Genomic DNA, 23,214 nt, shown 5'->3' on the forward strand with positions numbered 1-23,214 from the left:
AAGCAACAGCTGGTGAGAGGGGAGGCAGCCCCACAGTAATCGAGGGGGCACACTGAAACACAAACTGCTGGAGTAACTCAGCCGACTGAATAAGTCTGAGGAAGGGTCCCAATGTCGCCTAGCCATGTTCTCCAGAGATCCTGACTCGCTGAATTACTCCAGTACTTTGTGCCTTTTTGGTGGGTGAAGAAAGGCTCGCTGGTGCATCTTGCGAGGTGGCAGTAGCATTGGAAGCCAGGGCATAAACGGCCGTGGAGACGGTACAAGCCAGGATGAGTCATCAGGCCATTCCATTCACATTCAGTTTACATTTCATATTTGCTTTATTTAAGTTTCCAGCATTCCATGGAGCTTTAGAGACACGGGAGGGGTGTTATTAGCAGGCCAGGGTTGCATTGTTGTTTCATTATCACGTGACCTCCACGAGTCCAGAAAAACAGTTATCCAGCGAGGCTCTGGAATTGAGGGTGCCAGAAAATCGGCACCCTGTACACCTGTACACAAATTTCAATGTCTGACATTACCAATTTTATACTCTGCGCTGATGTGAGCATTTTTCTTTTTCATACATCCTTTGCACAAGTTCCAGAGATTCACAACTCTCTGTAAGTCTGACTGAACAAGTGCCTCGGTCTCGGTCTCTTGTACAAGCTTGTTCAGGTAACTTCAATTTATCCCAAAGCAATATTTGTGCACGGAGGTACAAAAGTGAAGCATATCCATTTCGCCATCTCTAAAGTCATGTGTCTTTCAATGTTTCAAATACTTATTCACTTTCCTGTCAGAACATGCATTTATTTTTATATCAGCCAAACTATTCCACAGTCTAACAACTATTTTTTTAAAGAGATAAAATCCAAAACGAAGCCGCATTCATTTAGAGTATTTAATGAAAAGACATGACATGCACAGATTTTTCAGTAATGTTAAGTTCATCTACAGCCCAAACTACCCAGGTCCCACCCCACCGAATGCCAAAAATGGTAGTGAACTTATCAAGGATGGAAAGGTAGTCAGTGCCCACCAAAAAGGTAATTTCAAAGACCTCCTCAACTGTGGTTCTGCATTTGATGTATGCTGATCTTTGATTCTATTCCAGAGAAACTTGCATCACTTCCCACGTGTAATGGAAGGCACACATCAACAACAAAGTTGTCAGCAGTGATCCCTGCTCTGCAATATGTGCAAGAAAGTGCAGAGTTCTAGATGAAACCCAGTCCATCACACGGACCAGACTTCCCACCATTGACTCCATCTACACCACGCAGCCTCAGAAAAGCAGGCAGCATAATCAAAGATATGTCCTGCCCTGCTTATTCCTTCTTCTCCCTGCTCCCGTCTGGCAGAAGGAACAGAAGCTTAAAAGCATGTACCACCAGACTCAGGAACAGCTTCTCCTCTTTTATTAGGCTTCTGAACAGTCCTTCCAGACCTACCCCATTGTGAACATTGGACCTTGTCAGTGGAACTCATCATTACAATGTGCTACAATGCTGAGAACAATATTCTGTGTTGTATCTTCCCCTTTCCTATAACTATTGTACTTGAGTTTGACTGGATTGTATTTTTGTATGGTATATCTGATCTGTTTAGTTTGCATGCAAAACAAAGCTTTTGATAGTTTATAATAAACCTGAACATAAACCTAAACTATGTCAACAGGACAAAAAACAACAGGTAGCTTAAATCACGAGAGATACTGTAACTCAAACTCTATCTTCACAATTATTTTCCAAATTCCCCGTGCGGATAAGCAACCCGCAAGAATAATGCAACTGCACGGAACAACTTGGATTTACCAAGAGAAAATTATCTTTGACTAAGAGTTCTTTGAGTATATAATGGGAAGCCAGTAGATGTGCTGTTTTTTTACTTCAGAAGATATTCAATAAGGTCTCACACAAGAGCAGTTAAGAAGTGCACATGAGTTAGGGCAAAATACTGATATGGATGAGAATGTGTTTGCAGACAGAAAGCAACGAGTGGAAATAAATGGATCATTGTCAGGTTGACAGGCTATGACTGTTGGGGTACAGCAATGATGAGTGTTTAGGTCTCAACTATTCACTTTCCATAGTAATGATTTGTCCGAGGGGATGAAATATGATATTTCTAAGTTTGCTAACCATTCTAAACCTGGTGGGATAGCAAATATGGAGGAAGCTGAAAAGTGGTTTCAGAGGGTTATGAACAGGCTGAGTGAGTGGGTTAGAGCATGGCAGGTACACTAATATGAAAAACTGTGAGGGTATTCATTTTTAGTTTATACAACAGAAAAATATCAGTTACTGCACAAATTACTACAGCATGGTTTGGGAACAGCTCCATCCAAGGCCACAAGAAACTGCAGAGAGCTGTGGACGCAGCCCAGTCCATCACGCAAACCAACCTCCCTTCCATTAACTCATCTACACTTCACGCTGCTTTGGCAAGGCCACCAGCATAATCAAGAACCAGAGGTACAGAAGTTTGAAAAAACATACGGCCAGATTCTGGAACCGCCCTCTCACGAACTAGAGAGCAGTCCTGACCTCCCATCTACCCCATTCCTTCGGACTACCCCGAGTCCTTCGTTCTATATTTAATCGGACTTTATCTTGCATTGAATGTTATACCCTTTATCTTTGTTTACACTGTTGATGTTATACTTGCACTGAATGTTATACCCTTTATCTTTATGTACACTGTGGATGGCTTAATTGTAATCATCCATAGTTTTTTCGCTGACTGGATAGCACATAACAAAAAAGCTTTTCACTGTACCTCGATACACCAGACACTAATAAAACTAAACTAAACTAAATTTAACTAAACTACACTAAACTTCTCCTTTGTTGCCTGTGCCTATGCAATCATGTCTACAACTGATAAGTCACTTCTCTCTTACCCAGTTTTCACTCTAACCCCAAAGATCTAATCACCAATCGAGCCCTCCGATTTCTTTTTGAAAAAGGACCTACTCTATGATATTAATTCTGGACCTCATGCAGCATTTCAGCAGGAAATGCGAAATGAAGTGCTTGTGGCGTCAGCCTAAACACGGGCCACTCATGCTCGAACCCTCGTCAGGAGATACGACGGCGGGCACGTGACGTAATGGGCTAGAGGGAGTGTCCTGGTACTTAAGATCTCTCACCGTGAGACCTAGGGGAGTCGACAGGTAGCTGAGCCCGAGATAACAACCTCGCTCAGCTACAGCAACATTGTATTATAGTTAGCACACCAACCTAACGTGTCACCACTGAATAAACGACTCTTTGAACCGGCCTGACGTCTCACCTTTATTCACCACGTATGGTGCCGCTACACTGGTGACCCCGACTGTCCAAATTGAAATTTGGACTCTCCTGAAGCACGCAGAGAGAGAGAGAGTACCTGCCACTCTCCCGCTCCCGACAACGGGCTAGGCCCACACCCTGCACAGCACCGGGCCTCCCTGCGGACACGGCTCCAGGCCCTGGACCGACCCCACCTCACCTGCACCGCACCTGGCCTCACCGCGGCCTCGGCTCCACACCCTGCACCTCACCGACTGACCCAGCACCGCAACAGGCCGGCCGCTGCCCAGGGCCTAGCCACCCGATAGGGCGGGCTTACCTTGGGGCGCCTGCCGAAGACGCCCTTCTTCACCTCACCGGCATGGACTCTGAAGATCCCTGGGCGCTGGCTGCCTGTCCGGCCCAGGGATTGAATCGCGGGCGAAGTCCGTTTCAGCCGGCTGGCAAAATGGCCACCGCGGCTGCCTAAAGCAAGCGGCCGCACAACTATGAAAATGGCCGCCGCTGCCGGCCGGAAGAGAAGCTCAAACTTACCGTCCACAGCGCCACCTTCCGGCCGGATGCCGTCCCTGCAGCCTGACCACCGGCAACAGCGCCACCGTCAGATTGGCTGCCGCCACTGCAGCCTGACCACCGGCAACAGCGCCACCGACAGATCGGCTGCCATCACTGCAGCCTCACCGCCGTCCACAGCGCCACCTTCCAGCCGGATGCCGTCACTGCAGCCTGAGCACTGGTTGCAGCGCCACATTCAGGCCAGAGGCTGTCACTGCAACACTATCCTGTACTGGACAATTTGAACTCTGGACACTGATTGCACTGTAATTTGTCTTGTTACTGTTCATTTTGTGTTCACTGCCTTTCCACGCCCGTTTCAGGAATTGGTTTGTTTATTTTATTTAGTTTTTTCCCCTCATCGTTGCTGAGGGCCGTATTTCTTAGGATGCGATCCCTTAGCTGGTCGAGGAGATGCGACTGTGTCTCTTCCGTCCGGCGGCTTTTGCATCGGTCTCCTCGCACCCTTCAGTACCTCGGGATCGCCTACGCAGAGCGTCACTGCGCCCGTGGAGCCCTCCGTCCCGACTCACGTCCGGGGTGTTCCAGACCTACATGCAGGATCCGCCCTCGACCATGCTATTCCTTCCTCCGGTTCTGAGGGGGGGGGTCCTGTGGCGTCAGCCTAAACACGGGCCACTCATGCGCGAACCCTCGTCAGGAGATACGAGGGCGGGCACGTGACGTCATGGGCTAGAGGGAGTGTCCTGGTACTTAAGGTCTCTCACCGTGAGACCTAGGGGAGTTGACAGGCAGCTGAGCCCGAGATAACAACCTCGCTCAGCTACAGCAACATTGTATTATAGTTAGTGCACCAACCTAACGTGTCACCACTGAATACACGACTCTTTGAACCAGCCTGACGTCTCACCTTTATTCACCACGTATGGTGCCGCTACATGCTTCTAATTAAATTTGACCTTCCCTTTTCTTTTTCCTTTTCTGATGTGGCATATAGAAATGTGTAACATCTGTATGAAGTTCCAGACCCAAACTTATTTGCCTCAAAACAATGAGCATCATTGGCATTTTGCCCTGGTGAGATACAGTGTCTGTATTCTGATGTAATCAAATGGTTGGAAAATGAAACATTGCAGATCTACAATTTTCCCACTAGCACTTCCTGCGAGCATTACTCTTCGCCTTCAATGTCTTGAGGGCAACAGCAACCCTGATGTTCTGACAAAAAATAGACAGGCTGCTGCTGTTACTTTGCACAATTAATGCAAAGATTGTGGGAAATTATACACTGTTGGGCTATTAATTATGATATTAAGGATGAAGAGATGACAGTTCCATCTAACATTAAATTGTCCAAGTAGTTATGGGGATGATTGCATCTGAATCTGTCTTTCTAACTTCATTTGGCTGCTTTTTAACTATTGCAATGCCAATAATTGAAAGAGTTATCAGTATGCAGAACTTTTTACATTCTACGGATCTTACAGGAGAAGGAATTGTCTTCAAATTAGAGACTCATAATTGCAATAATGATGCCTTTTATATTAACTATTATAATTTTGGTTTATAAATGAATTACTGTGGTGGGTAGCCACCATGCTAAGCAAATCTGACAATTTCTGAGAGAGCTTAGATGTTTTGACTGTCCAAGAAATTTAAACTCTTAGGAACTGTGCCAACTTCAGAATGGTTGAGTGACAGAGCAATCAGCCATACATGAGAGTTTGTCACCTCAATTCTGTAAAATATAGTGTTTTATCAATATCATGTTTGATCCTTCTTTATTCGGTCTCTTTTTATGTACAATGGGTGACAAAAACATTTTTAGAAAATTAAATATCTGTTTTTCCCATTTATTAATATTTTCTGTTCTCCACCCTGTCACTGACCTTCCCAATTGCCCCCCCCCCTTCTTTCTTTCTCTATCTCCGTTACATTTTAATTATTTCTAACCCGTTCAAATTCTGTTGCTATAAATCCCCTTTAGCAAGCAAATTCCTGAATATTCTAAAATAGACACAAAATGCTGAAGTAACTCAGCAGGACAGGCAACATCTCTGGATAGAAGGAATGAGTGATGTTTCCCATTTGTCATCCATTCCTTCTCTCCAGAGATGCTGCCTGTCCCACTGAGTCACTCCAGCATTTTAAACCAGCATCTGCAGTTCTTTCCTACACATCCTTCACATCCTACACTACTTTTATATCAGATAAATCTCAATTTATGGCACCAATGACAGTGAATGGCAACCTAGAATATGCTCAGATATTTGGAGTGCAGCTTTAATCTGCAACTTTTTCATTTGCGAGATAATGGTGTTATGAAATGGGCCACAACTGGCACTATTGAACTCATGCTCTTATCAGGAATTTTAGGTGTCTGGTGTACTATTTCAATAGCAATAATATATTACCATAATTGTTGAACAAAACAAGTTTAAATATTTAGTTATAATGCATAAATTAATAGCTGATTCAGAATTGCTTTTCGTGCTAGATCCTAACACGAAAATCCAATATAATTTCACTGACTACATTTGATATACAGGTACTATGTTTCAATACATTGTTAATTATCAATGCAAGTAACTAGAATTTGTTTTTAAATTTTGAAATACAGGTTTTTACTCTGAATTGAAATATCATATCACGTGGCAGCTTGACCATTTTAAAATGCTTTTTATCTAGTGTCTATTTAAAAATGTTTCTCTAGTTTTGAAATTTCAGATTGAAGACCTTTAACATAATTGCCTGTATATTCTTGTTTATATAATTTCCAGAGCCTTTGGAAAGTTTTACAAATGTAGTGCAATACTCTTCTGGGCTTTGCTTTGTTAATATATTTGTAGTTGTCTTGTGCCAGATGAAACAGGCAATTTATTTTCTGCATAGAAAATGTCACAATTTTTTTGAAAAGTCTCTTGAGAACAATATGGTATTAAGTTGCAAACTAAAGTAGGTAATAGAGGAGGAAATGTCATTAGTAATGCATCCCATTGTATTTACCAAATTGAAATAATTATATTTTATATTGAACATGCTTATTGGGTTTCAGGTACTATATTAGGTACTGCTGTTTGTAATTTCTGAATTGATAATAGCAAACTATATATTCCAGTACTTAACAGTGCATTCTCAGATCAGTCAGTGACAAATTAATAAATCTGCACATCTGTTAAATGTAGTTATACCGCAGCTCTTCTCTTTAGAGCAGAGGTCATAGGGAGGTTTAATTGATATGTTCAAATTCATGAATGGACTCAATTGAATACAGAAAGAGAAGTTAATTAAGATTATTGGTAAAAGGACCAGTATATGAAGAATATTTCCTTACACTAAATTGTTATGACTGGTAATTCAATGCCATAAAAGGGAAAAAAGGTTTTGGGAGACGTGAGAGTAAAATTAATTGGATAGATCTTTCAATGGGCTAGATGATCATCTTCTGTGCTATAATTTAAAAAATATAAATCCATGATCCAAATAAGACTGCCCGTTTGTTATTCTGTAAATTTTGCTTTACGGTTTGTCACTAGAGGTCCTCAATGAGCTAGGTGAAAATATTTACATTATTGAAGATAACATAACATTGTTCCAAATATTTCTCAGATTCTTCACATGATGTCACTACTTTCCCATCATGTAAATTGTTACCGAAAGCCAATTCAGATAATGTTTATATTAGATTGAAATTGAGGCCAACTGAATAACACCATAGCATGAATCAAGGTTCTGTGGGATTAATTTGGTACTCTCTGATTTGCTCCATCATGAAGCCCTTACCAAGGTGATCGGCATTTAGAGTCATAGAGACATAGCACAAAAAATAGAGTGCAGAATATAATTATAGAGTCATACAGCATGGAAACCAGCCCTATAGCCCATCTTCCCATGCCGACCAAGATGCTTCATCTTCACTGATGATCTTCACAGAAAATCTGCCCAATTTTGGCCCAGATCCCTCTTAACCTTTCCCATCAATGTACCCGTCCAAATGTCTTTTAAATGTTGTTACAGTACCTGCTCAACTATCTCTTATGGCAGGTCATTCCATATCCCATCTACCCTCTCTGTGAAAAGATTTTCACTCGTACCAATTAAATCTTTCTCCTCGCGCCTTAAACCTATAACCTCTGGTTCATGATGCCCCTACTCTGGGTAAAAAACTGTGCATTCACATTATCTGTTCCCTCATGTTCTCATAAACCTCACTAATATTATCCCTCAGCCTCCTGCACTCCAAGGAATAAAGTTCTAGCCTGCCCAGCCTCTCCTTATTATTCAGGTCCTCAAATCCTGGCAACATCCAAGAATCTATCCAAGATGGCGGTTGTCTGTGGCGACATGTCGCCTGCAGCACTGCAGAAAATCATCAAATATAGTAGTTTTCAGCTTACCTGGATAAAAGAAACAGCAGAAACCAGCACTGCAACTGAAAAGCTGCTAATGCATTTAAGCGCATTAGCGCTATTGCGATCTACCAGCAGCAACGAAGCTGCCGACTGTAAGCGAATTCCCAATCGCAGGGGATTCCCTGACCTGACGGAGGAACAGTAATGGGCCTGTCCCACTTATGCAATTTTTCAGCGGACTGCCGGCGACTGTCAAGTTGCCAGCAGTCGCCTGAAAAACCGAGGACTGGAACGGCGACTGTCAGAGTGGAACACACACAAACACATCGCAAAGGTGGGGGCCAGGGCAAGTGGGGGAGCACTGTCTAAAAAATTCCCACGGTGCAAAGCCAAGGTAATACAGACACACACCGCGATGAACAGGAAGGTTAGCGCTGTAATTAAGACAGCTAAAGCACAGTGTACGGTAAATCCTTTAAAAGAGGGGGGGGGGGAGAAGGAGGCAGTAATGGGGAGAAGGAGTGGGTACAACTTTTTAAAAGCCAGAGATACATGGCTGTGAAGCTCGGCGGACATTTAACATTACCGGGCGGTTCCTTGGTTCTGAAAACTACTGCTTACCTTTTTTTTCCCCCAATGAGCCAATTAAATTCACCAGTCAGCACCGGCTCCAACCTATGAGAACCTCCGAGAACCTTCGACCTCTTGGCAACCCACTAGGACCTCCTTGCGACCCACCTACGGCTCGAGAATTCTCACTACTCTCCATGGCGGCTTCATTCTAATCGCTGCAAATTTTTCAACATGTTGAAAATTTCTCGCCAACCATAATGAGGCCGCGACTAGTTCCCAACATGTAGGAACTCCTCATGACCATGAAGGCAACTCCCCGGCAATCACGCGCGAACATGTGGTGACTGCAAAGTCTCCTGCAGTCGCCTAAAATGTTGCCTAAGTGGGACAGGCCCATAAGTACCGTACCTGGAAACATCGGGGAGGCCTCCATCATGTCCGGAAACGTGGCCGGCGGGCAGGACTAAAAGTCAGACTGAAGTGCAGGGGACAACAACCCCCTCTCCCAGGCATCCTACTAGCTAATGTACAGTCACTGGAAAATAAAGTGGAGGACTTAAGGTCAAGGCTGCTTTACCAAAGGGAGCTGAGGGAATGCTCTGTGTTCTGTTTCACAGATACATGGCTCACCCCCAGCTCCCCAGACTCGGCTGTCCAGCCTGAAAGTTTCTCAATCCAGAATTGGCAGTTCTAACTCCTGCTCTACACACCTGGAACATCTGGTGGTGATGTGCCACCCCTTCTATCTCCCAAGGGAATTCACCTCCATCACCCTGACCGCGATCTATATCCCACCCCAGGCAGACGTCCGTCTAGCAATGGATGAGCTGCACGCCGTGGTCAACAAGCACCAGTCTGCGTACCCTGAAGTCTTTACCACCCTAGTCAGGGACTTCAATAAAGCGAACCGGAAAAAAACACTCCCAAACTACCTCCAACATGTCTCCTACAGCACCAGAGGATCAAAGACCCTCGACCACTGCTATACGACCATCAGAGATGCCTATCGCTCTATCCCTCATCCTCACTTTGGGAAATCCGACAATTCAGCCATGCTGCTTCTTCCTGCATACAGGCAGCAACTGAAGAGCGCACTCCCAGCGGTGAGGACTGCACTGAGCTGGTCTGGGGAGGCAGAGGAACAACTACGGGACTGCTTGGAGTCAGTAGACTGGACAACGTTCAAGGACTTGGCAACGGACCTGAATGAATGCGCCACAGTCGTTACAGATTTCATAAGGAAATGTGTGGAGGACGGTGTTCCTACAAAAACCATTCGAGTGTTTCCTAATCAGAAGCCTTGGATGAACCAAGAGATCTGCATTCTTCTGAGGACCAGATCCCAGGCATGCAGGTCTGGTGACGCAGAGGTCTATAAGAAGTCCAAAAGGGACTTCCGCTCAATGCTGGAGGATGATGCAGATGTTCGGCAACTGTGGCAGGGCTTGAATGCCATCAAGGCAAAATCAGGAGGCGGCTCAAGCAACAGCGAAGCATCACTCCCTCAAGAACTCAATGCGTTCTATACACGCTTTGATAGGGAGAACACTGATGTGCCTTCCTGAGCCCCCTTCGTCCTGATGGTATTATAGTCACAATCACAGAGGCCGACATCAGAAGATCCTTCAGGGGGGGGGGGTGAACCCTCGGAAAGCGTCTGGACCTGACGGCATACCCGGTCGAGTGGCTGGAGTTTATGTGGACATTTTCAACCTCTCATTACCAAGGTCTGAAGTTCCCACCTGCTTTAAGAGGGCATCAATAATACCAGTACCCAAGAAGAGCAAGGTGATGTGCCTCAACGACTATCGACCATTGGCACTAACGTCCGTGGTGATAAAGTGATTTGAAAGGTTGGTTATAGTGCATTAATAATTGAATACATTTTTGATATTTAAAAAAAAGCTGGTTATCTCTGACTGCACTTCTTACCCATCATCCTCATCTTTGGGCACCCTGTGCGTAGGGGAGAGGGTGGGGCCGAGGATGTTCTGGTTGGGTTGCTACTGGGCCTGGCCAAGCTGGCCATCCGTGAGTCACAGCGCCAGGCAGAAGAGGGCTCTGCATAAGCCAGCTGTCCAACCATTTTCCGGGTTACATCCGTGCCCGGGTGGTTTTGGAGAGGGATACGCGCTGTTCATGGGCACCCTGGGGGGTTACCGGGACCGCTGGGCAGCGCGGGGGGTTGAATGCATCCTTGATAAGGATTATAATAGTAGTTTATCTATATTACTAAAAATGTGATCTTGACCACTTCCTGTTGTTCTCTATATTAATTTTAGAAAAAACGCTGCCACTTACGGCTGTGATTTTTGGCCATCTTACTCAGAGTCCCCCTCCGCTGTGCAAGAGAAGAGGATTTTTCCCATCGATGAAAAATAAAAGAGTTATTAGTGTTTAAAAAATGTCGAGTTTCTCTCTCCTGAAGGCCACGCCCCTTCAGGAGGGACTATAAAACCCAGAAGTGTGGAGTGCCTCAGTCAGTCTCTGCAAGATGGGGGAGTGAGAGGGTCACGTCTCTGAGTCTGAGCTGTGAATAACACTGAACACGTCTACTAAACTGTGAGTGGTTTTACTGACCTGTCAGTGCCCTTAATGTGGTTTGAAAATATAGTTTGGAAATGCTAAAGCTGTGTTGCCTTTGGTTTGGAAATGCTAAAGCTGTGTTGCCTTTGGTTTGGAAATGCTAAAGCTGTGTTGCCTTTGGTTTGGAAATGCTAAAGGTGTGTTGCCTAATTAAAGTTGCCTTGCCTAATTAAAGTTGCCTTGCCTAATTAAAGTTGGCTTGCCTAATTAAAGTTGCCATGCCTTATTAAAGTTGCCATGCCTTATTAAAGTTGCCTTACCTAATTAATGTTGCCTTGCCTAATTAAAGTTGCCTTGCCGTCTAAATAATTAAAAGTCTAATCTTGACCACTTCCTGTTTGCGCTTTATATTGATTTTAGAAAAAATGCTACCACGTACGGCTGTAATTTTTGGCCATCTTAATCAGAGTCCCCCTCCGCTCATCAGGTGCAGCGGATTTTTCCCATCGATGATAAATAAAAGAGTTATTAGTGTTTAAAAAATGTTGAGATTCTCTCTCCTGTCAACCACGCCATGAAGGCCACGCCCCTTCTATTGGGAGGGGGAGGGGCTATAAAAGTGTGGGCATGGCTCTGTCCATGGGGGGTGGGGTGTCGAATGGGATAGTGGAGGATGGAGTTAAAGGGAAAGGGGTTCTTAAATGTGTGAGCGTAGAGACAGAGGGTGTAAAATGACGGTAGAAGCAATAGGTAGCAAGGTGAAAAGTAAAAGTGGCAGGCAGACAAAACCAGGGCAAAAATCAAAATGGGCCACTTTTCAACATAATTGTATAAGGGGTAAGAGTGTTGTAAAAACAAGCCTGAAGGCTTTGTGTCTCAATGCAAGGAGCATTCGTAATAAGGTGGATGAGTTGAATGTGCAGATAGCTATTAATGACTATGATATAGTTGGGATTCTAAAAGGGTTGACGGTGGTTATGCAATGGAAGACATTTAAAGACTGCATGGATGAACTACAAAAATTGTTCATCCCAGTTTGGCAAAAGAATAAATCAGGGAAGGTAGTGCATCCGTGGATAACAAGGGAAATCAGGGATAGTTTCAAAGCGAAGGATGATGCGTACAAATTAGCCAGAAAAAGCAGCATACCGGAGGACTGGGAGAAATTCAGAGACCAGCAGAGGAGGACAAAGGGCTTAATTAGGAAAGGAAAAATAGATTATGAAAGAAAACTGGCAGAGAACATAAAAACTGACTGCAAAAGTTTTTATAGATATGTGAAAAGAAAGAGATTAGTTAAAACAAATGTAGGTCCCTTGCAGTCAGAAACAGGTGAGTTGATCATGGGGAACAAGGATATGGCGGACCAATTGAATAACTACTTTGGTTCCGTCTTCACTAAGGAAGACATAAATAATCTGCCGGAAATAGCAGGGGACCGCGGGTCAAAGGAGTTGGAGGAATTTAGTGAAATCCAGGTTAGCCGGGAAGTGGTGTTGGGTAAATTGAATGGATTAAAGGCCGATAAATCCCCAGGGCCAGATAGGCTGCATCCCAGAGTACTTAAGGAAGTAGCTCCAGAAATAGTGGATGCATTAGTAATAATCTTTCAAAACTCTTTAGATTCTGGAGTAGTTCCTGAGGATTGGCGGGTAGCAAACGTAACCCCACTTTTTAAGAAGGGAGGGAGAGAGAAAACGGGGAATTACAGACCAGTTAGTCTAACATCGATAGTGGGGAAACTGCTAGAGTCAGTTATTAAAGATGGGATAGCAGCACATTTGGAAAGTGGTGAAATCATTGGACAAAGTCAGCATGGATTTACAAAAGGTAAATCATGTCTGACGAATCTTATAGAATTTTTCGAGGATGTAACTAGTAGCGTGGATAGGGGAGAACCAGTGGATGTGGTGTATCTGGACTTCCAGAAGGCTTTCGACAAGGTCCCACATAAGAGATTAGTATACAAACTTAAAGCACACGGCATTGGGGGTTCAGTATTGATGTGGATAGAGAACTGGCTGACAAACAGGAAGCAAAGAGTAGGAGTAAACGGGTCCTTTTCACAATGGCAGGCAGTGACTAGTGGGGTACCGCAAGGCTCAGTGCTGGGACCCCAGCTATTTACAATATATATTAATGATCTGGATGAGGGAATTGAAGGCAATATCTCCAAGTTTGCGGATGACACTAAGCTGGGGGGCAGTGTTAGCTGTGAGGAGGATGCTAGGAGACTGCACAGGTGACTTGGATAGGCTGGGTGAGTGGGCAAATGTTTGGCAGATGCAGTATAATGTGGATAAATGTGAGGTTATCCATTTTGGTGGTAAAAACAGGAAAGCAGACTATTATCTAAATGGTGGCCGACTAGGAAAAGGGGAGATGCAGCGAGACCTGGGTGTCATGGTACACCAGTCATTGAAAGTAGGAATGCAGGTGCAGCAGGCAGTGAAGAAAGCGAATGGTATGTTAGCTTTCATAGCAAAAGGATTTGAGTATAGGAGCAGGGAGGTTCTACTGCAGTTGTACAGGGTCTTGGTGAGACCACACCTGGAGTATTGCGTACAGTTTTGGTCTCCAAATCTGAGGAAGGACATTATTGCCATAGAGGGAGTGCAGAGAAGGTTCACCAGACTGATTCCTGGGATGTCAGGACTGTCTTATGAAGAAAGACTGGATAGACTTGGTTTATACTCTCTAGAATTTAGGAGATTGAGAGGGGATCTTATAGAAACTTACAAAATTCTTAAGAGGTTGGACAGGCTAGATGCAGGAAGATTGCTCCCGATGATGGGGAAGTCCAGGACAAGGGGTCACAGCTTAAGGATAAGGGGGAAATCCTTTAAAACCGAGATGAAAAGAACTTTTTTCACACAGAGAGTGGTGAATCTCTGGAACTCTCTGCCACAGAGGGTAGTCGAGGCCAGTTCATTGGCTATATTTAAGAGGGAGTTAGATGTGGCCCTTGTGGCTAAGGGGATCAGAGGTTATGGAGAGAAGGCAGGTACGGGATACTGAGTTGGATGATCAGCCATGATCATATTGAATGGCGGTGCAGGCTCGAAGGGCCGAATGGCCTACCCCTGCACCTAATTTCTATGTTTCTATGTCTCTGCAAGATGTAGGAGGGAGAGGTCACGACTCATTGTCTTTAGTGGCCTTGCACCCTGTTTGAAGTGGTATGAAACTGCACTTGAATTAGGTGGCCTTGCACCCTGCTTGAAATGGAATTTCAAGGAATATCCGTGAGTCAACTGCCAGCCCACCAGCCGTGAGTGAGTGAGCTGCCAGCACAACAGGCTTGAGTGACTGAGCCACCAGCCCAAGAATCCATTTGGCCCACAATGTCCATACTAACCCTCTGGAAACCAGTCCCTTCAGCCCACAATACCCATACTAGCGCTCCCGAAAGCCCCCCCCCCCCCACCATTGGCAACCATTATTGCAATTGGTGGAGAGGTGAAATATTGCGTTGAGGGACCAGCTCTCCCGTGTGATGCTGCGACCCAACGGGTCCCACTTAGTCTAGTTTAGTATATTTGTTTGTCTTGGTGGTGGGTTCTGTTTTGTTTTATTGTATTGTAAATAATTTTAATAATTGAAAAAAATTTTGAATTGAAAAAAAGCTCACGGAACTGGGTTTCTGTGAGTCCCTCTGCAATTGGATCCTCGACTTCCTCATCCACAGACCACGATCTGTTCGAATTGGGAGAAATACTTCTTCCTCATTAACAATCAGTATGTGAGCACCTCAAGGCTGCGTGCTCAGCCCCCTGCTCTACTCACTCTATACTCATGACTGTGTCACAGTGCGAACTCCATCTTCAAGTTCGCCGAGAACCCCACCGTTGTTGGATGAATTACAGATGGTAATGAGTCAGAGCATAGAAGTGAGATCGACCGATTGAGCAAATGGTGCCAGCACAACAACCTGGCGCTCAATATCAGTAAAACCAATGAACTGATTGTGGACTTAGGAAGAGGAAGGATGAGGACCCACAATCCTGTTTATATCAACGGGAATATGGTGGAGGGAGCCCAAAAACATCAAATTCCTGGGCGTGCATATTTCCAAAGATGTTTCCTGGACCCAGCACACTAATGCAATTATAAATAAAGCAGATCAACGCCTCTACTTCCTGAGAAGATTACGGAGATTCGGTATGTCAGAGAGAATTCTCTTGAACTTCTACAGGTGTACAGTAGAGAGCATATTGGCTGGTTGCATCATGGCCTGGTTCAGCAACTTAAATGCCCAGGAGTGAAAAAGACTGCATGAAGTTGTGAACACTGCCCAGTCCATCACCATCGAAGGGATTTATCAGTTGCTGCATCAAAAAGGCAGCCAGCATCATCAGAGACTCACACCATACTGACCACACACTCATTTCACCCCTGCCATCGGGAAAAAGGTACAGGAACCTCAAAACTGCAACGTCCAGGTTAAGGAACAGCTTCTTCCCTACAGCCATCAGGCTATTAAACACTACAACCTCAAATAAGCCCTGAACTGCAATAGACTATTATTATTATTATTGCACTACTATTGTTTGTTCTTTTGTGTGTACGTACAGTGTGTGTGCATGTATATGTGTATATATATATATATATGTGCGTGTGTGTACTTGTGAGTGTGTGTATATATACACACTGAATTTTTTTCTCGTTTATAATATTGTTTACAGTGAACTATGTTTACATAATCTGTTGTGCGGCAGCAAGTAAGAATTTCATTGTTCTATGTGGGACATATGACAATAAAACACTGTTGACTCTTGACATCCTCGTAAATATTCTCTGTACCAAATCCAGCTTTATATCATCCTTCCTATAGCAGTGTGACCAAAACTGAACACTTTAATTTACAAAAAAATGTTTAATAACATTGGTGCCAAACAAAAACTTTGCACTGCCCTGGTGCAAGCTGCCAATACAATTAAGAATCTTTTCCATCCTGTTCATTCCCTCTTCTCCCCTCACCCGTTAGGCAGAAGAAACAAAAGCTTGAAAGCATGTACTGCCAGACTCAGACTTCCCATCTGTTATCATAACCACTGGACAGCTCTCCCATAATCTAGGGTGTAGTCCTTCCTGCACTTCCAACCTGCCTTATTATGGGCATTGGATTATTCTCAGGAACTGTAAAGCTACAATGCAATAAACCATATTCTGCACTTCTGTAATTTTCTCTTTGTACTACCAGTTGTACAAGTGTATGGGTTAATTGTACTCATGTATAATATGATCTGATTTAATTGGCTGGCATGGAAACAAATGTTTTTCACTGTATCTCTGTACATTTGACAATAATAAACGAATGCCAATACCAAGAACGCGAGGGAGGGGATATTCATCTCCCTTTGACATTCAGTGGCATTCACTTCCACTGAATCCTCCACCAAAAAGTTATGTGGATCTTCAAAGACTTTAATTCAACAGTTCTGTGGTTATGGAGCAGTTCAGAAATGTTTCAGTATTTTGTCGATGCAATATATCTCTCAATTCCCATACACTCACATAAGAAATGTGATGAAATACTCTCTCCTTTCATGGGTGCATGCATCTGTGATATATGACACCACCTCAGACTAGCACCCATCCACCACCTTAAACATCCACTCATCTAGCACTGAACACAACAGCTGATTAATGTACCGTATAGAGTGAACGGAAAAAACATCTTCTCAAGCATCTCACAGAAAATTTAGAAAAGCAGTCTCGGCTGGCTCAAGGGATTACCCTAATTCCTAGGTTGCCCTTCAAGACACACTTGACTTGTATCACATTTTCCCCTTCATTATTGAGTTGAATTAACAACAATCATTCATGAGAAGACTCACGTTACCTTCTTAAGCGTACCTGGGAATGGGTATTAAATGCTATTGAAATCAAGTGAGTTAGAATGAACAGTAAAAGCAGGCACATAATAAACTCCATTAGAAGCAGGAAGCTATCTAAGTGCATATGATAGAGGTGTTAGTTGTGAGGAGGATGCTAGGAGGCTGCAAGGTGACTTGGATAGGTTGGGTGAGTGGGCAAATGCATGGCAGATGCAGTATAATGTGGATAAATGTGAGGTTATCCACTTTGGTGGCAAAAACAGGAAAGTAGACTGTTATCTGAATGGTGGCCGATTAGGAAAAGGGGAGATGCAACGAGACCTGCGTGTCATGGTACACCAGTCATTGAAAGTAGGCATGCAGGTGCAGCAGGGAGTGAAGAAAGCGAATGGTATGTTAGCATTCATAGCAAAATAATTTGAGTATAAGAGCAGGGAGGTTCTATTGCAGTTGTACAGGGTCTTGGTGAGACCTCACCTGGAGTATTGCGTACAGTTTTGGTCTCCTAATCTGAGGAAAGACATTCTTGCCATAGAGGGAGTACAGAGAAGGTTCACCAGACTGATTCCTGGGATGGCAGGACTTTCATATGAAGAAAGACTGGATAGACTTGGCTTGTACACGCTAGAATTTAGAAGATTGAGGGGGGATCTTATAGAAACTTACAAAATTCTTAAGGGGTTGGACAGGCTAGATGCAGGAAGATTATACCCGATGTTGGGGAAGTCCAGAACTAGGGGTCACAGTTTAAGGATAAGAGGGAAGTATTTTAGGACCGAGATGAGAAAATCATTTTTTACACAGAGAGTGGTGAATCTGTGGAATTCTCTGCCACAGAAGGTAGTTGAGGCCAGTTCATTGGCTATATTTAAGAGGGAGTTAGATGTGGCCCTTGTATGGAGAGAAGGCAGGTATGGGATACTGAGTTGGATGATCAGCCATGATCATATTGAATGGCGGTGCAGGCTCGAAGGGCCGAATGGCCTACTCCTGCACCTAATTTCTATGTTTCTATGTAATGTAGTAAAAGTGCCATCATTTATGCAAAGTAACAACACTTTATTACATGAGAAACAGTAAGCAAGGACTCGGCTTCATGAGATTGGTCTCATTAAGTTTTAATGACAGCTGTTGTCCCTAGCAGCATGGTGATCTCTCTAGATGGATTGGTGCACACCGGGATAACCACAGTCAATTGATGAAATGTATATGTGCAAATGAACTCTGGTAATCAACTGCAGCAAAGCTGGCCACAGATAGACGTCAAGCATTAGGAGCTTTTCTTGATATCCTGTGTAGTCTTTTTGGATCAAGTAGTAATCTTCAAGAACAGCTGCAACAGCTCCTGGCATTAATATGGTGAACTGGCTTAAGATCTAGAAACTTCCACGGCAATGTTCTTGACATCACATGTCTGCAATGTTGTAAAGTATAGCTTTTGGCGTACTGTTAAGCAATCCTCACCTAGTTTACTCACTTAATGATGTCCTTGGACAGCACAAAGTCTAGCAGTAACATATGAGTTTTGTCTGCTGCCTGCCAAACATGTTTACAGCATTATCAAAAGGCAGAAATTGGCTTTGTTATCCTAAGCTAAAAACACCACGTTCACATTGAGGACAAAGCATCTGTCAGGACTTGCCTTACCTTGAAAGCATATCCGGATTTAATACGATTCTGGATGGATTCGTGGTTAGCCTGTCGGCCACATATAACAGCATACCTGAAATGCAAAGAATCACATGATCTGCATTGAAAAACTATGTAAACATGACCTTACTTTCACTTGATAAGAGTTATAAAATGTGTACATTTGGAGAGATTGGTAGCAACCATGAGACTCTCTCCAAGTGATCAAACATGTTTTCACAGTGAACCTAGACTTCAAATTAAGAACATATGGTTTAGGAGGAGAAACCGCCATTTGAACCCAAGAGCTTGCCCCTACAATATCCTGAATCCCCAACAATATTATCTATAATCTTAAACAACACTTCTAACTTTAATAGAATTATAAAATCAACTTTCCTGGCAAGCTGTTGAAATAACGTCAATGAGTTGTAAAATTCTGAATTTATACTGTAGTATTATTTCTCATTAAGCAGATTGATGTCCTTTGGGCATGCTTTCTCACGTTTATTTATTTTGTGTGCCTCTAAGGTTCTGCTGTTAAATCTTCTTTCTAGATTATAAATCTTAATGTTTTCTAATTTTATTTCCAGCTCGTTGACAGTACATCTCAAATAATTTTACATTCCTTTGCACCAACTACAAAACTTGTTGATTTTGTAGTGAGCTGATTGTATTCAACAAATTATAATTACAGCCACTCAAGTAATAATATTTTACACCCGTATACCAGTAAATACACAGTGCTTTCTGGAATGTATTGCAGTGTAGCTTGTCTGCTACTTTCTCGTTACCAGTGTAATTTCACATCTGTGTAACATTCTGGGAATGAAAGGAATAGCAATTACTCAAACATAGTCTGCTCCCTGTAAGATTCCCCAACGTCTAAGGGAACAAACTGAATTTCCAGACCTTTCCCAGTAGAAAACTGACCACAAGGTCATTCGCCCTGAAAGGAATGGAAAGCAAGTTTGGAAATATATCTTAGAAAAGGAGCAAACGTATATCCATAAAAACATACTGGCAACATATTTGGATAGGTTTCCCTTTATGCCCATTCCATTCAACCTATGTTCCGTCCTCTGGCTTCACATTTTGCACCACTTCTATCCTGATCTCCTTATAGCACTTTTGTTTTTTTTCATTTCTGGCTTTTGTCCAACCATCTGCCAATGAAAGCCCACCCCTAACCTATATCCACCTATCACTTGTCAGACATTGTCCTGCCCCATCTTTCTTCCAGCTTCCCCCCCCCCCCCCCCCACTCCCTCAGCCACTACATCTTCTTCTTATCAAGTCTGCACACAAGATTAGAAGTTGTTCACCCAGAGCTGAACACACTTCTCAGCATCTGCAGACAATGGTGTCTGTCTTACGCTTCTTGTGTCTGGTGGTGGAAAGATTGGTGAAAAACAGGGCCGAGACGTGAACGCTCTTTCCTTGACCCCTCCCCCACTACAATCAGTTTGAAGAAGGGTCCCGACCCAAAACGACCCAGAGATGCTGCCTGATCTGCTGAGTTGCTCCAGCATTTTTCTGTCTTTTTTTGTAAACCAGCACCTACAGTTCCTTGATTCCACTCAATCCATTACATGTTGTCTGAATAAATATAAGCAGGTCTGGGGAGGGAGCATTAAGCAGCGAATTATTCATACTAAGGGATTACACCATATAAATTTCTTCTGGAAGTAAAGTTGCTAATACCACCAAGCATTTGGTAAAGACCGGCAGACTTGTTTTGTTTCAAGATATAAATGTTAGTTTTAACACAAGAAGCAGAAATCATTCAAAATAATTATTATGGAGTGATAAAATGAAATAGTTATTAGCCATTGATGTTATATTTTGCAATAACAATGTGTGCAGTTACATTAAGCAAAGATTATGATTATGCCAGAATACAAATGAGGTTGACCTCTGCAAACTGACTGGAACTTAAGATAATTTTTAAAGATCACATAATTACTTCAAGGACAGTTAAGAAGTACCATATTTAAAACGGGTTAAAGAATCGTTGCACGATTATTTTTAAAATTGATCATCAGCAATTGTTTTAATAAAAATATGCTTAAATTGGGAATAGATAGATAGATAGATAGATAGATAGATAGAATTTATTTGCCACGCAACCAGGGTCGGTGGTATTTGGGTTGTCAGCAGCGGTACAATAATAAAGAACACACAACCACAATAAAAAATGTAACACAAACATCCACCACAGCATTCATCACTGTGGTGGAAGGCACAGAATTTGGCCAGACCTCCTCCATTTTCCCCCGTGGTCGGGACCTCCACCCTCCGCAGCCGTTGCTGCGGGCGTCCAGATGGTAAGGGACAAAGTCAAAGTCAGGGTAAGTCCAGGATCGGCTCTTCCCCACCGGAGACCGCGGCTTCAGGCTGGTGTAGGCCGCAGGCCGGCGGTCGAAGATTTAAGGTTCCCGCCGCGCCGCAGCCAGAAGCACCGCAGACCGCAGGGCCGGTGGTCGAAGCTCCCCTCCAGGGGTGATGGTAAGTCCATGCCGGACCCGCGGTAGAAGTTGGCCACGGGCCGGCAGTGATGGCTTCTTCTTCTCCCGGGTCCTCAACGTGAGATCCCGGGCTGCGGACGCCGCGCCAGCTGGAGCTGTGCAGACCGCGGCTTCAAGCTGCCGCGGGCCAGCGAAACGGAGCGCTCCCCTCCGGCGAGCCCCAGCGAGGGCTCGCCCGCTCCACGCCGAGAGTCCACGCTGCGCCCGCCGCTGAAGCCCCAGGCGCGTCTCCGGGAAAGGCCGCGCCGATCCTCGTTGTTAGGCCACGGGGGAGGCGACCTGGAAAAAGTCGCCTCTCCGTGGAGGAGGCGACCGAAGTGGTTTCCCCCTTACCCCCCCACACCACCCCCCACACAAAACACACAAAGGAACATTAAAACAAACTTTAAAACAAACTTTAAAACATACTAAAAATTGAAAAGACTAACGCGCTGCTGACAGGGCTGCTGCCACTGCAGCGCCCCCTACGATCTATACATAATATACATAAACGGATAATTAATTGAGTCAATGATGAAAATTATAAAATCTCCACTACGTTCTTTTTAACGTCAATGGTATGCTAGATATTGAACACTGTAAACCACATATGTAAACACTGATCTGAGAAACGTTTATGGAACATAAAGATAAAAGAGCAGAACAAAATGCATTGCAGAAATTTTTGAGTGCTCCATTTTAGTGATATTAATTGTAACCTTTAGAAATATTTAATTACAGAATGCAATGGTTCTTGCTAACAGATTATTCTTAATACAAAGTTACAATCACATTGCTGCTTACATCGCTTATGTAATCAATGTTTTTAATGTAGATATTACATAAAACTACATATACTATTATTTATGCATTGTTAATCCAGTCATAGAAAACATCTATACAAAACCTTCTCTAGTGAATCCACTGTTTCTGTCAATATGCTACATTTGGTTAAGTCAATATTGAAAACATGTTGAAACAGGAATGTCAGAACTCTACATGTAATCACTACAGTCCAAAACAATAAAGATAACTAATTTCCACCTGCAAGAATACATGTGGGAGAAATAATTATGTTCTTTGCAATGAGTCAAGGTCACAAACTATAAATGTAGAAAAGACATGCACATAATGGGAAAGATGAATGCTAGAAGTTATTAAAATAAAATTTAAGAAAATATATTGTAACCGTCAAAATATAAATGAAGCAATAGATGGATTGTAACTACAGGACAATCCAAAATTATTTATCAGACTATGTTTATCCTATTGAACCATACATATAGTTGTGACATATGGGATTCGTCCACTGCTTTCCAAAATAAAAGTCAATTATTTAATATTTTAGACACACATTATAACATTTTGGAATCTAAAACAATTGTTACAGGTTAACAGTTCGAAAGGAAATGGTTTAGGTCAGAAAGCGAAAGATATGTGGGACGAAAGTCTACAACAAATACATCAATGTTCATTAAATGCCAGACATACTTTAATACAATTCAAGGTCTTACATAGACTACACTTCTTTAAAATAAAACTAAATAGAATCTTCCCACAAATCTCTCCTATTTGTGATAAATGTCTACATTTAGAGGCTAATTTAACACATACGTTTGCAAACTGTATAAAACTTAAACATTTCTGGACAGATATTTTTGAAATAACTTCAGAAGTTATTAATACAAAACTGGACCCAGACACAAAATTAATAATACTTGGAATATCAGAACAAAGCTTAACACTCACAACAAACCAAAGAAACTTCCTCAATTACAGTATAATAACTGGAAAAAAATTAATATTAAAATTTTGGAAAGGCCCTACAACCCCCACAATCAAAATGTGGATTACGGAAATGTCGGAGATCCTATACTTAGAAAGAATTAGACTTGTCATAATGGACAAACAAGATCTTTTCCATAAAATTTGGGCTCCATTCATTAACTATCTGAAGGGATAGATTGGCACAGCACGAGGACCCAGCTGAAAC

General features: G+C 43.1%; 1 protein-coding gene across 1 annotated transcript in view; it reads right to left on the reverse strand.

Annotated features, from left to right (window-relative positions):
* The window catches only part of LOC116976778 (regulator of microtubule dynamics protein 2-like), a 61,671-nt gene extending 42,726 nt beyond the window's left edge, over positions 1-18,945 (reverse strand). Inside the window, exons 1-2 of the mRNA XM_033026684.1 lie at positions 18,897-18,945; positions 18,733-18,808 (exon numbers count right to left, since the gene is read on the reverse strand). Coding sequence (XP_032882575.1) covers positions 18,733-18,808; positions 18,897-18,898 — 78 coding nt within the window. The 5' untranslated portion in view covers positions 18,899-18,945. The remainder of the gene's footprint in view (positions 1-18,732; positions 18,809-18,896) is intronic.
* Positions 18,946-23,214: the final 4,269 nt, after the last annotated feature.

This window comes from Amblyraja radiata, chromosome 9 (genome assembly GCF_010909765.2).
Source record: "Amblyraja radiata isolate CabotCenter1 chromosome 9, sAmbRad1.1.pri, whole genome shotgun sequence".
NCBI lineage: Eukaryota > Metazoa > Chordata > Chondrichthyes > Rajiformes > Rajidae > Amblyraja > Amblyraja radiata.